The sequence below is a fragment of the Podarcis liolepis genome, assembly GCF_965112155.1.
Source record: "Podarcis liolepis genome assembly, chromosome: 14".
Lineage (NCBI taxonomy): Eukaryota > Metazoa > Chordata > Lepidosauria > Squamata > Lacertidae > Podarcis > Podarcis liolepis.
The window spans coordinates 21,270,128-21,285,366 of NC_139569.1; the positions used below are offsets into that span (position 1 = coordinate 21,270,128).

The window sequence follows — 15,239 nt, forward strand, 5'->3', positions numbered from 1 at the left end:
TAAATGGATAATTGTTTGTAATGCCGGCCTAAGATGCCCTGATCTGTTTGTCAGTTTGCAATCGAGCTATTTTGTCCTCTCCTCTGCTTTGTCTTTAAACTGCCATGTGTTTCTCACCCCACACCTTTTGGGGAGGAAACACACCCACATACTTTTACAATGAAGTGATGGTGTGCATGTGTGTTTGCATGTGAAAACCTGAAATCCTGTAGACACTTAACTGGGAATATAAGCCACGCTATCCTCAATGGGACTTACTTCTGTCTGTGTGCACGCACACACACAAAACTCTGAATCAATTTTGAAGCCATTTATTGTATTCCTACACACAAAACATATAATGCAATTTAAGTAGTTTCTTGGATTAAACCTGTTTTAACTTTCTGCCTGCCTGCCTGCCTGCTTGCCTCCTGTTCAGTTAGTATTGCTCTTAGTCTTAGCTAAAAAATCAGACATGAACAAGCACTTTGGATTCTTCATGCTGTACTGCAAAGTAAATAAATAATGCCACATGGGCTTTGCATGGACACCTACACTCACACAGAGGAGGAGTCATGCAGAATGTAGGTGTGTTTTTCTCCCCTCCTTTTTCCTTCTTTTTACTGTACCTCAGTAATGGGGGGATATTGCTTCAATACAGATACATCTCTGCATAAATAATATAATGTATGATACAGGTTAGTGTAACAGGAGCTACTCAGGCTGTCCCATAAATGCTATGTGAGTAATGCAGACATGGCATAAATAATTGGGAGTGCTTACATCCTGCCTCCAGATATTTCACTGCTCCTGAGTTAGAATTGGTTGTCAAGTGCAAGGCAGGGAAGACTGTGCAAGGTGCCCTATTCTGTCATGTGGTAGGTATTTAATGCTTGGAAGAACAAGGAAGGGACACGTGCAGAGGGAGGCAGGCACACACACACACACACACACACACACACACAGCTGAAGGGGGGAACAATCTGATGATGGGATGCACAATTCTAGCAAACATTTAAAACATGGTGAAGGGGGCATAGGAGAGAAGATTAGCCAGAGCAACCTTGGTTTGGGCCTCGCTCTGGTGACCCTTTCATTTCTCTGTGTGCATTCGCCCCATCCCCCCCCCTTTGTTTTTCCTTGTTGTTTCGAGTCTTTCCTGGAGCCGCAGAGGTACATCTTAGAAACACCTGATGCGAACATTGCGAAGGCAAACGGGAGGGAGGGAGAGGCGAGAGCAAGAAGGCAGGCAGGCAGCAAGCGTGCAGTGAGCCCGACAGATGTCTGTATTCATTGATATTGCTGGCACGTGGGGGCCGTTTGCTGGTTCCCCTTACTTCTCCGGTGCTCTCCCGGCGAGGAAAGAAGAGGCGCTTTGCAGCCGACGATGAGATCTTGGCAGTTAATTGCAGTCGTGGGAGATGCCCTTCAGGTAAGGGAGGGAAGGAGGATTTCTCAAACAATTTGAAGAGGGGAAGCAGGAGACCCCCGGGGGTGGGGGTCGCGCACAGATCATAAAGGCATCCCTAGCAAACGTTGGAAAGTGTAGGCGTGGAACACGCTGGCGGAGGTGGCTTGGTGTGGAGGTGTGTGCGTCTTTGGAGATGGGGACGGGGGGGGGGGGGAGAGATGCACACATGGGCATGTTAGGCTGCTGTTGTTCTGTAGCTGCCTTACAGTGGCGTGCCAAACATTAATGCAGAGGATGTTTTGTGTGTCTGCGTTTGGCTTCTTAGCTATGTGATTAGACTAGAGAGGGATTCTGTGTGTGAGAGGGAAGGCTTTTTTTTTTCTTTTTAGAACATCTCGGGGAATAAAGGAACACAGAAGCAATATCGGCAAGCGTACCGATGGGCTTCTTCACATTAGGAAAAAGGTATTGAGAATGTGCATGTGCTGCAAGCTTTGCAAAACGCGTGTGCTTCTGTTTAGCTGAGCAGGTGTTTTGCAGATTTTCAGTGGCTGAAGAAGGGACGGCTTTCAGTCCATGCACTCAGGTGCTGGAGAAAGTAATGAGAAGCGGGTGGGTGGGTAAAGCGTACCTTCCCTGGTTCTGACTGAAGTTTGCCTGAACTTTATCCTTAGAGAAGATGCCTGACATCTGTTTCCACTGGACTACGGGTGGAAACTAACAGTTATTAATAGACACAGTACTTCCTTCTCTTTATACGTGGCTCCTTCTGCTTTGAATGCAAACAACTTCATATTATTATTTTTTTAATTATATGGTTGGATCATTGGGTTCTTAGATCTACATTTTGAAAAGTTTAAAGTGCTGGGCTTTAAAGTGATAGGCTTAGGCATGTCAGCGCAAGGACACTTGTCGCCAATAACATTTGTTACTTTAAATAGGTGGGGGAGAAAATCATTTTCATAGTTCGGCCATTGGATGATTTGTTGTTATTTTGGTGGTCTAAATGCTTATGTTTGATATGCAGCAGAAATCAATTGCAGCTGTACTCTGATTCAAAATAATTAACCTCAACTATTTATACCTTATAGAGATGATGTACCATTGCCTGTATGCTACTTGATGCAATAATACGGTGTTGACTGCATGCTATTTGATGCTATTTTGTTTGATAGAATGTATGTGTGTGAATATATAATACTATTTTCTGAAACACACACACACACACACACACACGCAGTAGTGACCAATACAGTCTGTGCTGTGTATGTATTTTTTGCGCTTCGGAAAGAATGAGAATCATGACATTTTCAATGCCTGCAGTAATTTGATATTACGTAAATTGTCTAAACTATGTTTCAAATTCTCCTCCCAATGCTGTGTATTAAATTATTCTTGCTCTGTGAAGTGGACCATCTTTCTTTTAAAATTACCATTCAAAGCATTGTGAAAGATAATGGTGTGTTATCAAAAGAGGTTTGTTGTTGTTGTTGTTGTTGTTGGTTTTTTAAAAAATCTCCATGCAAAAAAGAATACAGTATATGCGTTTTATAAGCTTTGAATTAGCTGTGGTAGTGCAGCCTTTTCCCACAGAGTGAGGAAAACCCTCCCATTATTAAAATGAATTGCTGAGAAGTATGAAGTACTTTGAGCTGGGCTGGCATGCATGACGCCTTTCTGTTCATTTTAGCACTGTTTGTTACTGCAAAAAAATGTGTTCTTTGACAGCCACACTTTTTTTCCTGTTTAAGCATTGTTTTGTTTGTTTTCCAAAAAGTGACATATTCTTCTGAGGATGAGCAACTGGATCTTTATTTCCTAAATGTCAGACCAGGGAGTTATTACCTGCTATGTTGGCTTTTGTACTGAAATGAAACCTGTAGAGAGTTCCATGTTTATCCAAACACATTATTCAGCTATTGAGTCATTGATACCTCTATCTATAAATAATAATTATGCTAGTGAACTATTTACTGATCAGAATCTTATAGGTTGGTCATGGCCTCCCCTTGCATACTTATTTTGGCAAATAAGACCATCAGTAATCTTGTTGATCCCCACCACCACCATGCAGTATCAAAGCCAAGGTGAAATTTGATAGGCGTAACATTGTATTATAGACAGCCATGGTAAGCAATAATAGTAAACCAGTATTGTAATTGTCCTCGGTTTTGGTTTAATTCATGGATATAGGGTATCCTAGCCAGACTGAGGCATGCAGGGTACCACTATTAAATGTCTCTCATCATGGACTGCCACTTCCCCAGAAGTTTATTTCAGGAAAAGTGAGCTACAGCCCAATCCTATGAATGTCGTCTCTGAAATAAGTCCCATTCAACTCAATGTGTGTGTGTGTATAGGGTTGAAGCAGTATTCTGATAATGAAGGCTAAGTAGTTAAAGCTGAGATGGGGTGGCAAGGCTAGGGGAAGAGACGTGGGTTCAGTTTACTGTTGGCCCAAATGCTTCAGCTTTGTGCCTAGTCACTGTATTTTGGCCTAGCTTACCCAATGGGCTAACTGTGAGGATAAGGTGGAACAACTTATGGGAAAGGTGGGAACATATATAAAGTTCTCCTCAGTGAGTCAAAGTGTCTTCATAATAATAAATTTGTAATGCTCACTAACAACCTCATTTTATACTACCCTGTGTTGTCATCCTAAAGCCTTACATTGATTACAACACAGAAGCAAATATTTTGTATGTGTAAAATAAAGTAAGGAATAACTTTGCACTTTCTGACTTGGATTACTGGTACCAAAAGGTTTGGAGGGGGGGTTGTTTTATTTTCAAAGCTCACCTATGAGATGATAGTACTTAAAGGTCAAAGAAAGAAAGATCCATTTGTGGGGATGGGGTACTCCTTTACTGAAGATGTGAATACGCAAGGTGGTAATAGACCCGTTCTAACCCACCCAACACAAATCTGCTTGGCTCTTTTAGGCCTGATAGGTGTATGCATTGAATTCCTTTACTTTAATCGGTCTGTTCCTGCTGTAAGCAAGTCCTATGAATATACTTTGGTTCAGGGAAGGTCAGTGGATGCTGGGTGGGAGAGTGACAGATGTTCTGAATACAACAATGGCTTTATTCTGTATATTTTTTTGTTTGTTCTGAAACTCAATAAAAATTATAATTAAAACAATAAAATAAAGCTAAAAGATATAGTAATTCCTGGTTTCAATTTTGGCTGTTTGTCGCATGACAAAATAAATGCAGACTAACAGTATTTTGGTGCTTTTACAATGGTGGTAAAATGATAAGCTACACTAGTTGTGGATTCCTGGGTTCCATTAACTTTTGAGAAGAATGTCCCTGATGTTTGCCATTCTTGCCTTGGTGGACTAGATATGTTGTCTGACCAATATAACAGAAGGTGGGAAATGATACTGCTCCCCATGAGCTCTTCTTATCCACAAGGTTGCAATGAATTATAGTCACTGACCTTGCACTGAGGAAGTCTTTAATGAATTGTGCTTATGGGAGGTGCTAATTCATTTAATCTGAATGAGCTTCAGAATCACATCTTGTATTTTGTCCTCGCTCCTTACACACAGACACACACGCACGCACGCACGCACGCATTGTAGAGGGGGCACTTTCCATTTTTGAAGCTTTCTTTTCCATGTTAGCATTTCCTTGAAATTTACAATTTATCTTATCTGAAGACAATGTTCTTCATAATTGAATGAATGAATTAAAGGGTATCTGCTTGAGGAAATGTCTAGTTCAACTCAGTGGGGGTCTACTTTTATGTCTACTCTCACATAAAAGTCTTCTGTGGAACAGTGTTATTGTCGTTAATATTCTGAAACTGTGTCCATTAAGCACGTATCTCCTGCAGCAGAAAATGTAGCACTGGAAAGCTAGGCAGCAGAGAGATGGTCTAGTCTTTTGAGGGAATGGTGGATCAGAATTATTTCTCTAAAGCCTGGGTGTGTGTGGTATCGCTGAATTAGGACCAATGCTTGGTCAAACAAGTTGGAGATAAGTCCACATGAGGCAGGTTTTAGGTACTTGAGGATTTGTTTTGAACTCTGTGGGACAACCAGGGCTTTTTTATGTGTGCAAATGGAATGAATGAGGTGCAGGTGTAGCCAAGGAACTCTACACCAAATCTGGTTAGCTGCCTTTTCCTCTTGCTTTATTTTGCAAGAGCTTCTGGGAGTCTGGTGCCAAAGAAAGAAAGGGACATTCAGGTGAAGCGCTAGTCTTGATGTTCTCCTAGTTCCTCTTGCTGTGGATTATCATGCTCTCATTCATATGTGTTGGTTGAAGTTTTAAGGTTGAAGATTTTTCTTTAAAATGATCAGCTGGTTAGAATAAAATGGAGGACAACTTACAGTATTTATAGTAAGGACCCTCCCTCCCCCCGCCCAGCCCGGCACTGGCAATAGTGACACAAAGGACCTCACAGTTTAAAAATACTGTGCTATTGTTTCCATAATTCTTATGCTCTAAATTATGCTTGTTAAAGCCATTGATGTATTGCCATAAAATACAGTATGTTTGTGTGGCAAGTAATTGGCTTGATGGGACCATGATTTTTGAACATCACATTTTGAATAAAGGAAATGGATGTTGTGAGAACATGTCTAGCTTCAACATCCTGCTTATGAATTGCCAATTCATACCAATGTAACTTGAAGGAAAGTCTGAATTGGCTGGAGTTTTGATACTCATGTTAACAATGCATTATAAAACAAGAGACTGGAAGAGAACGTTATCATTTTTTCCCCACTGAGAAGTTGAATTTCTCAGTGAAAAAAATGATAAAGTTCTCTTCCAGTCTCTTGTTTTATAATATCTTTTTCAATCTAGAAACAGATCTGGGGTGTGTGGTTTTTTTGGGGGGGGGGGACTTTAAACTGTGGGCTTACACAGAGGGCTAATGTTTTATGTTTTGGTTTTTTAAATACTCCATTTATCATTTGGAGGGGTGATGGGACAGGAAATTTGGTAAATGGTACAGTTTTATTTGAGTTAAATAAATCCTTAATTTACTTAACAGTTAGGTTTAATGGAAGATACATCACAGCGTTATTTGTTTTCATTTTGGTTGTCTTCAAAGGGCAGACAACTCTTCTCTTATTTTCCAATTAACTACTAATTTCATGCACATGAATTTTACTTTCAATGAGGAAGGTTTCTTGTTAGTTAGGGAAGAGACATTGTTTCTGTATAAATGGGGGGGGGGGGTCAATTGTTCTCTATAGCTAATTTAGCCTACTGTGTAGTAGTATAGAAACTTACTTTGTGAAAGTACTTAGAGAGAGAAAAATCGCTTGACTCAGCTTTTAAAATCTAGTTTTTATACAGCAGAACTAGATTGTAAATCCAAGCAATTAAGAATAACAAAAGGCTCGGTTATATTGCCTGAACTTAATATTCTTCCACTCTCCACCCCAGCTCCATAAAAAAATACAAAGTGATTTTTTTGTGTGGGTGGGAGGGAAGGTGTGTGTGTGTGTGTGTGTGAGAGAGAGAGAGAGAGAGAGAGAGAGAGAGAGAGAGAGAGAATCAGGTCCTTGAGCAAGTTGTTTTTCATTTTCTGCATTGCCTTTGCAGTTTCTATTAAAGTGCCTTGGGGTTCAGGGAGACAGGGAAGTATTAGCATGAATGCACCAACTGTTTGTTTGTGATGACTTTTTATATTTTCACTGTTTGCTTGTTATAAGCAAAAGCAAAACAAAAACCTGCATACTTTCTCATTATAAATAACTCCACGGACTTGCTTGGTATAAATATTAACAAAATAGCATTGTTAAAAGTTATGCTAGTTAAGAGATGCTCTGTCCACAGAGGGGATATTAAACTTGGAACTTTATATCCCCTGTGATTGGCACATAATTCCCAAACAGGTTTGTCTGGAAATAAACCTCGTTGATTTCAGCGGAACTTCCAGTCAGGTACCCATTAAGAGCCCAACCTTTAGATAAGCTGAAAATGGAATTTGTGCTACTCTTTTTGCACCAAATCTTACTTTCCTCTTCAGCATTGGATGCTGGTTGCCCTTGAGCCTTGATATAACAAATAAGCAAAAACATTGTTGGATCCTTGTTGTTTTGAAGACCTAGATCGTCTTACTCCTTGTAAATTTCATGCAGTAATCTTATTTCTAAGTAGATGCATGTGACATATGCTAACAATATATATGTAATAGTGCATGCCAAAATCTAGGGTTGTATCCAACCAAGTTCTACTCTGAGTAGACTCATTGAAATGAGTTAACCTAAGTCACATACACTAACCTCATTTGGTCTAATCTGAGTAGCGCTAAATTGTATACAATCCCTGATGTCTGTCACCATTATCATATTAAATATTGGCCATCCCAGCTGATTTGTGAAGGACTGAAAATTGATAGGTGTTCCCTTACTTTGGGGGCATTTTTTAAAAAATATAAAAAAACATTGATAGTCAATATTCATTGGTGTTTTCTCTGATGTTCACTCTCTGGGATTCTTAGCATCCACATGCAATTCACAATGATCACTAAACTATTTCTCTTTACCATAACACCTACATATTTGTTTGCTGGACTTTACCTGATACTTACTTATTAATGCATGCATTTTATTCATGAATTTTGTGGTGACATTTTTTGTCATTAGAATGAAGGGGGGTGCAAGCTTGTTTTAAAGAAAAAAGCTCTGAGTTTAAATAAATGGATAATTTTGTTGTTATAACGAGCACACATTCTAAATTTGCAGAAACTGCAAAATGACTGGAGAATTTGAAAAGCTGGAATGCTGAACAACTTTGTTCTTAAGCTATAAGAATGTTCATGGCCATTCTGCATCTTCCCACTGGCTCAGCTACCAAGTGCCAGAAGCTTCATCAGTGCAAACTCAAATTGCTATAAAGCTGGTTCATCTTGTGATATGTAAGCAGAGACCTATGAGGAACAAAAAAAAAATACTTAAGCAAGTGGTGTGTTGGGCCTCTTAACTCAATCTGGTCTTGGATTGACAAAAAAACAATATGTTAAAATGTTATATGAATTGTTCTAGTTCTCAGCATATTGTAAAGCATGTTGAGGATGATATCCACCCTGCAAAAAACACACACACCAACACAACAACAATGGTATTCCCCAAAATATAACTGGTACTGCTGACAGTGATGGGATAGCCTCATGGCATCTTAATTACTCCCCTGTGCCGTGTCCCTGCTTAAGCAGCATACTTGGTGCCAGAATTGACAGAAATTGCAATTCCTGTGGTGTCTGAGGTGCTTACTGGGGATGTTGGAGGAACTGTGAAGACAACATTTCTGAGGGATGGTGCCATCAAAAACATCACGGTACCTGTCTGTGACTTCATGCAGGACATCATTTTCAGGGCTGTTGGTGACCCAAGAAGGAACATGGGAGCCATGGAAATAGTTGCTGATTCTTACCCACTGGTCACCATATAAGGTCCCAGGGTGGGTCACAACAATACAAAAACACAGTGCTTAAATCAGTTTAAATGGGGAATGGGGATCATGCACCCACATGTCAAAGGCCAGGGTAAATAAGGTACAACTTTAGCAAGTGGTGAATGCTATACAATGGAGGTGTCAGGCAAACCTTCCTTGGGTGGGAATTTCTCAGTTTAGGGGCTTCAACCAATAATGCTGCTGCCTGCTGAACTTCTGAGGGCAAAGTAACTACTGATAAGAGGCCCTCTACTAATCTTAACACCCAAGAGGGTTTGCAGGGAAAGAGCTGTTCTTTCAGATATTTGGAGCCTAAGGTGAAATCTAGACATATATATAACGCTGTGAAAGTGCTTTTTTAAAAGCATTTTGAAAAATATATTGAATTTGCCATGAACTCACCATCGCCATCTAGTGTCAGATTTGTATAATGCACTTAAAACACACATAAAACGTTATATTTGCAGCTGTATGTATAGCTGAGTCCTAAGTCATTTAAAGCTTTAAACAGGAATGCCAGCACCTTGGATTGCTGCAAGAAATGAACTGGCAACTGGTGCAGCTGTTTCAGGATGGGGGTTGTGAGATATAAATGGAACCAGCCAGTAATTTGGCTGCTGTGTTTTGCAGGGAGGGGTGCACGACAGAGGACAAGCTGCTGCTGAATTGCACCCAAAGGGGAAAACAGAACTGGACCCAGTACAGAAAGTGGGGATATGATATGGACATTTACATTCCAGAAATTAAGCATCATCACCAACTGAAACATATACAGTAAATGCACAGAGATGGATAATTTGTGGAAAACAAAAGAATAAACATATCAGTGTGTTCAGCTTTTTATGTAACAAATGTTGGTATATCAATTCCACTCTGAAATGCAGAAACTATTAATATGTTTAGAAGGCCGCACACAGTTTATCTGGCTATGACCAAGTTGGCTATTCCCCCCCCCCCCCATTTTTCAGTTGATTAAGTCCATGTTTTGTGAGGCTGCTGCTTTATTTGCATATCAGAGTTCCAAGAAAGGAAACAACATTAATCATGGCAATTAATGGAGACACAGAATAGTTGTGCTGAAAAGATCTCATTGGAAGATCTTTTCGAGATTGCTTTCCAGCTATGGGTCTGAGTTCTGAGGGAGATCAATCTGCCTGACTCACTTTCACTGTCCCTTGGAGCATGCCAATAATAATAATAATAATAATAATAATGATGATGGTGGTGGTGGTGACAGGCGGGTAGGCATTAAACTTTGTCTGCTAGATTGGACAGTAATAACATCACTTCCCCCTTTTTTTGCTCTTCCCCTTGATACATTTCCTGCCCAAATGATTTATCCAAGTTGATTCTACTTAAATAATTGCTTTATTCTTAAGCTGCCATACACCATGTAAATTCAACATTCTTCAAAGAAAATTATCAGAGTTGTCAAACTACTTATTTTGTGTTGCCATTTTAGAGTACATAGTCACCTTTGGGAATAAAGCCATCAAGTGTATGTACACCACAGATCTAAGACTGTTGTCCTGGGAAATTGTGGAATGCATTATTCTATGAGCGGGAGGTGGGGAAAGGATCCCTAACCAAGCTACAGTTCCCAGATATACTTGGGGAAAGCCGCAGTAGTTTGAAGTAGTATAAAACCAATCTATGTTTGTAGTGTAGCTAACCCTTTGGTTCTCTAAAGGGACAACTCAATACTTTTATATTGCTTTTTTTTCAGGGACTCAATATGTTTGTTTTGGTTTCCTATTATGGGATACTTTCCTTGATGTGAATCCCATACATCTAGTTTGCAGGGATAGTGAATGTATGTGTCCTGGGCAAGCACCAGTAGCCCTGGGAACAACACACCAAAGAGCTATACCCAGCCTAGGTTTTTCATCCTTGATAACAACAACAAAAAACTTTGGAAATGATCCAACCACAGTTAAATATTTATAAGCCCAATTTATTCCAATGGGAAACAGTTAAGCACCAGTCAAACTTTCCCATTGCAATAGTATACATGCTTTTAAAAAGTTTTAAAAGTTGGATTGCTGCATAGGAAGCTGCCTTAATCAGAATCAGACCGTTGCTCCATCTGGCTCTGTGTTTTCCACATTGAGTGGCAGCAGCTCTTCATGGGCTCAGGCAGGGAACATTTTGAACTCTATCTGGAGATGCAAGGAATTGGACCTTGGGCTCTCTACATCACGGGTAGGCAAACTAGGGGCCGGATCTGGCCCAATTGCCTTCTGAATCCGGCCCGCAGATAGTCCGGGATTCAGCGTGTTTTTACATGAGTAGAATGTGTGGTTTTATTTAAAATGCATCTCTGGGTTATTTGTGGGGCTTAGGAATTCGTTCATTTCCCCCCAAAAATATAGGCCGGCCCCCCACAATGTCTGAGGGACAGTGGACCAGCCCCCTGCTGAAGAAGTTTGCTGTCCCCTGCTCTACATGCAAAGAAGATGCTTTACTATTGAACAACATCCCCTGACATCCCATGCACCTTTAGTATTATATTAGCTATTATCTCTATTCATACCCCGTTCATAGACAGTTGAGGGCATGAAGAAACAGGGCACAGAACAAATAGGCCAAGAACCAAAGCAAAATTCCTGCCAACCAGCACAAAACCACCCTATGCAAGGAAGCAAGTACCATCATTTCACCAAAATCGTGCTCTGTTTCCCTTCTGTGCCACACTTTGGCATGAAATGATTTTAGTAGCAGTTGTAAAACAATGGTACTTCCTCTTGCAAAGCCCAAATTACGTTTCACTGTACACATATAAGCCTAGAAGCTTTACACAAGTACTAAACAAATAGATGGTAGACTATAGCATGCCTAGCCAAACAGAAAGAAAACACATCAGCGTAATGACAACTTGCAACAAGCTGAGAACAGACTGCTGGAAATGCTGTAGAAAATGAGATTGAAGGGTGTGTGCGAGAGAGAGAGAGAGAGATGGCAAAGGCATTTGGAGACAGTCCCTAAGCAGTATTTGCTGTGTGCCCTCTCTCCTCAAAAGAAATTGTCAAGATACTCATTACTCCAAGGCATTTCTAACTGGCAACAGCTTTATAAAGTATTTAATATTTTCATATGCTTCAGTATAAAGCCATCTGTCGGCGTGACAGAACAAGGTATTGGGAACAAGAGTAAACGTATGTTTATGGGAGTAACTCCATGAAATGTTAACAAGAAATACATTGAGAAGCTCATCAATGTCTTGTAGTAACTAGACAAGGGAATTGAGAATCATGACATTCATCTTCTGTGTTCACAATTATAAGGGTTTTCTTTTTTTCTAATTTCTCTCTGTGAATAATTATTAGAAAATAATGGGAAAAGGGAACAGGTAAATCTGGCAAGTGCGACAAGAAAGTCGGACAAGATAATGCCCATGGTTCTTTGCACTTGCTTTTCCATTTCAGCTCTTATTATCCCAAATTTCTCTCGTTCAGCCACCATAAATGTGGGAAGAAATAGAATGCTTGTTAAAGTTTATGTTTAGTGGTTTCACACTGGGTTTTTAACAGCCACTTTCTCGGCACCAAATAGTTTATTCTAAGGAGCTGCTTGAGGAGTCATTAGTAGTGCACTTTGGATTAAATGTTCTGCTGGTTCTGTAGCTGGATAACACCCCCCCTCTCTCTTTCTCTCACACACACACACACACACACACACACACACACACACACACACACTTTCCTAGAGTGATAAGATAGTTTAATGTGCACTTACTTTCTTTATTTTTTTCTTTTCTGGTGAATGTAGAATGGTTTTAAGACATTATCCTAGATGCCAAATTTTGAAATTCCTATTTTGTTTTGTTTTCGAGTGCTTGTTTTCTTAAGTTGCCACTGGGCGTTGTTTTCTTTCCCTGCTCCCTCCCCATTCTTATTTTATTTTTTTATGAGTTAACTATTTATTGCTTATTTTAAAATAGTTATACACCACCAGTTCTTACAATATAACACGGCGGCGTATAACATCATTTACAATAAAATATGAACCAACATAAACAGTACAAAATGATTGGCTGAACAAAAAATAAATAAAAATAAACAGTTTCATGGGCCTGTCTACATTTTAAAAATAACATAAAGAGAGCCTCCTGGAACAGGCCAATGGCCCATCTAGTCCAGCATCCTGTTCTCACAGTGGCCAACCTGATGCCTCTGGAGAAACCCTCAAGCTGAACTTGAGCACAAGAACATTTTCCCCTCCTGTGGTTTCCACCCACTGTTATTCATAGACCTACTGCCCCTACAGTGGAGACAGAACATAGCCACCACAGATACTAGCTGTTATGTACTGAAGTTCTCACCCTGGGCCAGCAGGGGGATACTGTAGATAGTTATGCAAATGAAGGATCAAAAGTGACGTTCAGTGATTGGATAGTTTTAGAAAGTTGCTACAGTTACGATGTTCTGGAGCTCTATATAAGCAGGCTGACTGAGCTCTTCAGTTCAGTTCTGTTCTGGCCTCAGAATAAACCAGAGCTGTTTGAAGAATTGCTGTATCGTCTGATATGTTCGCCCACAACTTAACACTAGCCACTGATAGCCTTCATGGTGGGGCTGGCAGTGCCCAAGGAGGTCATATAGGTGGAGGCAATAAGGTCACATGGGCAGGGACAAGTTGTTGTGGTTTCCTTCCCAACTTCCTCCCATGCAAAAGTGTGCACACAAAAGCATTCCAGTTTGTATAAATACAAAGCATCTCATTAATCTGAAAAAGCGTCTAACCTTGGGTAAGGAGGGGTCACAGTTTATAGTGTGGAATAATGTAACGTTAACCACACATTATTCAGAATTCAGCCCCACTAAATTCTACAATCCCTGTTAGGATTGGAGCCTGAATTGGTGAGGCTTAGAGGTGCCACACAAAAACTGTTCCCTCTGTGTTTTAAGTGGGGCTCAACAGCACTTGATTCACTATTGCCCTTGGAAAAGTTTATGGATGCAGCTGTATAAAATAATAAAGCTCTTCTTGGACATCAGCATGGTTCTCTGTGTCTGCAAGTGCAGAACAAAATTAATGGGCGGGGCGGGGGGGGGAAGCAACTGTGTGCTCTCAAAATGAGCATATTATTGAGGAATTTCAGGCTAGCTTTCTACCAGTTAGAATATTCTATAGATTGGGAGACAGTTACCATTCCAACCCCCAGTGAGGACCATTTGGAAATGTAAATACCTTTCATCTCTGTATCCTGAAATAATTAATCCCATAATAATAATAATGCCTTCACCACTTATGGCAAATTTTGCTGAATGTATAATAAACCAACTTTTAGGGGGGGAAATAACTCACAAATTGTGTGAGGTTTTGGTCAACATTGTGAAACTAGATCAGTAGCTGGGAGATTTACTTTAACATGCCGGTGTAATATCGCAGTGACAGAATAATTCCCCTACCTGGTGCAGTTATTATGATATTACCTTCACAATGCATTTGGGACTCTTGATAGAAAGAACTACACGCTCGTGCAATGTTTTTGCTCTTATGACTCTGAATCTGAGATGTAATGTATAGTGAATGTCCCAGTGAAATCAATGGGATTTAAATGTATGAGGCTTAAATACGTAATGGATTGTGATCAAAATAATTTTAAAAGAATGACAGCAAGTAAACTTATTATTTGTTAATTTGAGAAGTCAGATAAATACAGTGTCTATTGAGTGTGTTTGCTGCAACAGTGACATCTTGTGGTTATTCCCACCCAATAGTTTCTATCGCATAGAATAAAACTCATTCAGAAAACAGCAGAAGCAGAAGTTATTATAACACAAACCTTGTTATTTACATGTTGTGCAAACTGGCTTATTAAAAAAATGTATAAATAGGGACTGGCCTCTGAATTAGTGTATCAGGCGCAAGCTCTTTGCCTCGATTGCGGCTTGTATTTTAATGTGAAGCTTAACTAATTCACACCTTCCAGAATAATACCTTGTATACGCAAGGGGGGGGACACACATTAACAAAGTAACATAGAAATGAATTGTGGTAGGGGGAATTGCTTGCAAAACTGTGTGTATTATTTATTTATTTTATTTATGAACCACTTCCCATTAAAATATCTTGAAGTGATTTAACAATAAAAACAATTTCAAGTCTAATATAGATAGTGGTGGTTTTTTTTAAAAAAAAAAGTCTTAGTGGAAAAGGAAGGTTTTCAATAGGTGATGAAAAAATAAGAGAGGGAGCACCTGCTAATTATTGTTGTTATTATTATTATTATTATTATTATTATTATTATTATTATTATGTTTATTTATACCCCGCCCTCCCCAGCCAAGGCTGGGCTCGGGGTGGGAGAATGCAGTATTGCATACAGAGTGTTTATATGAGGAAGAAGTGTACACTAACATGCTGGTAGACGACTTTTTGAAAAATAATAACCAATAATCACAAATTAAAGTGGAGAGCTGAAC

The 15,239-nt window shown here is 39.7% G+C and overlaps 1 protein-coding gene across 32 annotated transcripts in view; it reads left to right on the plus strand.

The window, feature by feature from the left end:
- The window catches only part of RBFOX1 (RNA binding fox-1 homolog 1), a 1,450,244-nt gene that overhangs the window by 683,252 nt on the left and 751,753 nt on the right, over positions 1–15,239 (plus strand). For 3 of the 32 annotated variants that reach the window (XM_083473694.1, XM_083473698.1, XM_083473705.1), the window contains exon 1: positions 933–1,411. The exons of 21 other annotated variants lie outside the window; for them this stretch is intronic. In XM_083473694.1, the coding sequence (XP_083329820.1) occupies positions 1,367–1,411 (45 nt within the window). In that variant the 5' untranslated portion in view covers positions 933–1,366. Of the gene's footprint in view, positions 1–929; positions 1,412–1,546; positions 1,566–1,645; positions 1,856–15,239 lie in introns of those variants that run through there. 8 more of the 32 variants (XM_083473690.1, XM_083473700.1, XM_083473711.1 and 5 more) reach the window with 7 other exon arrangements.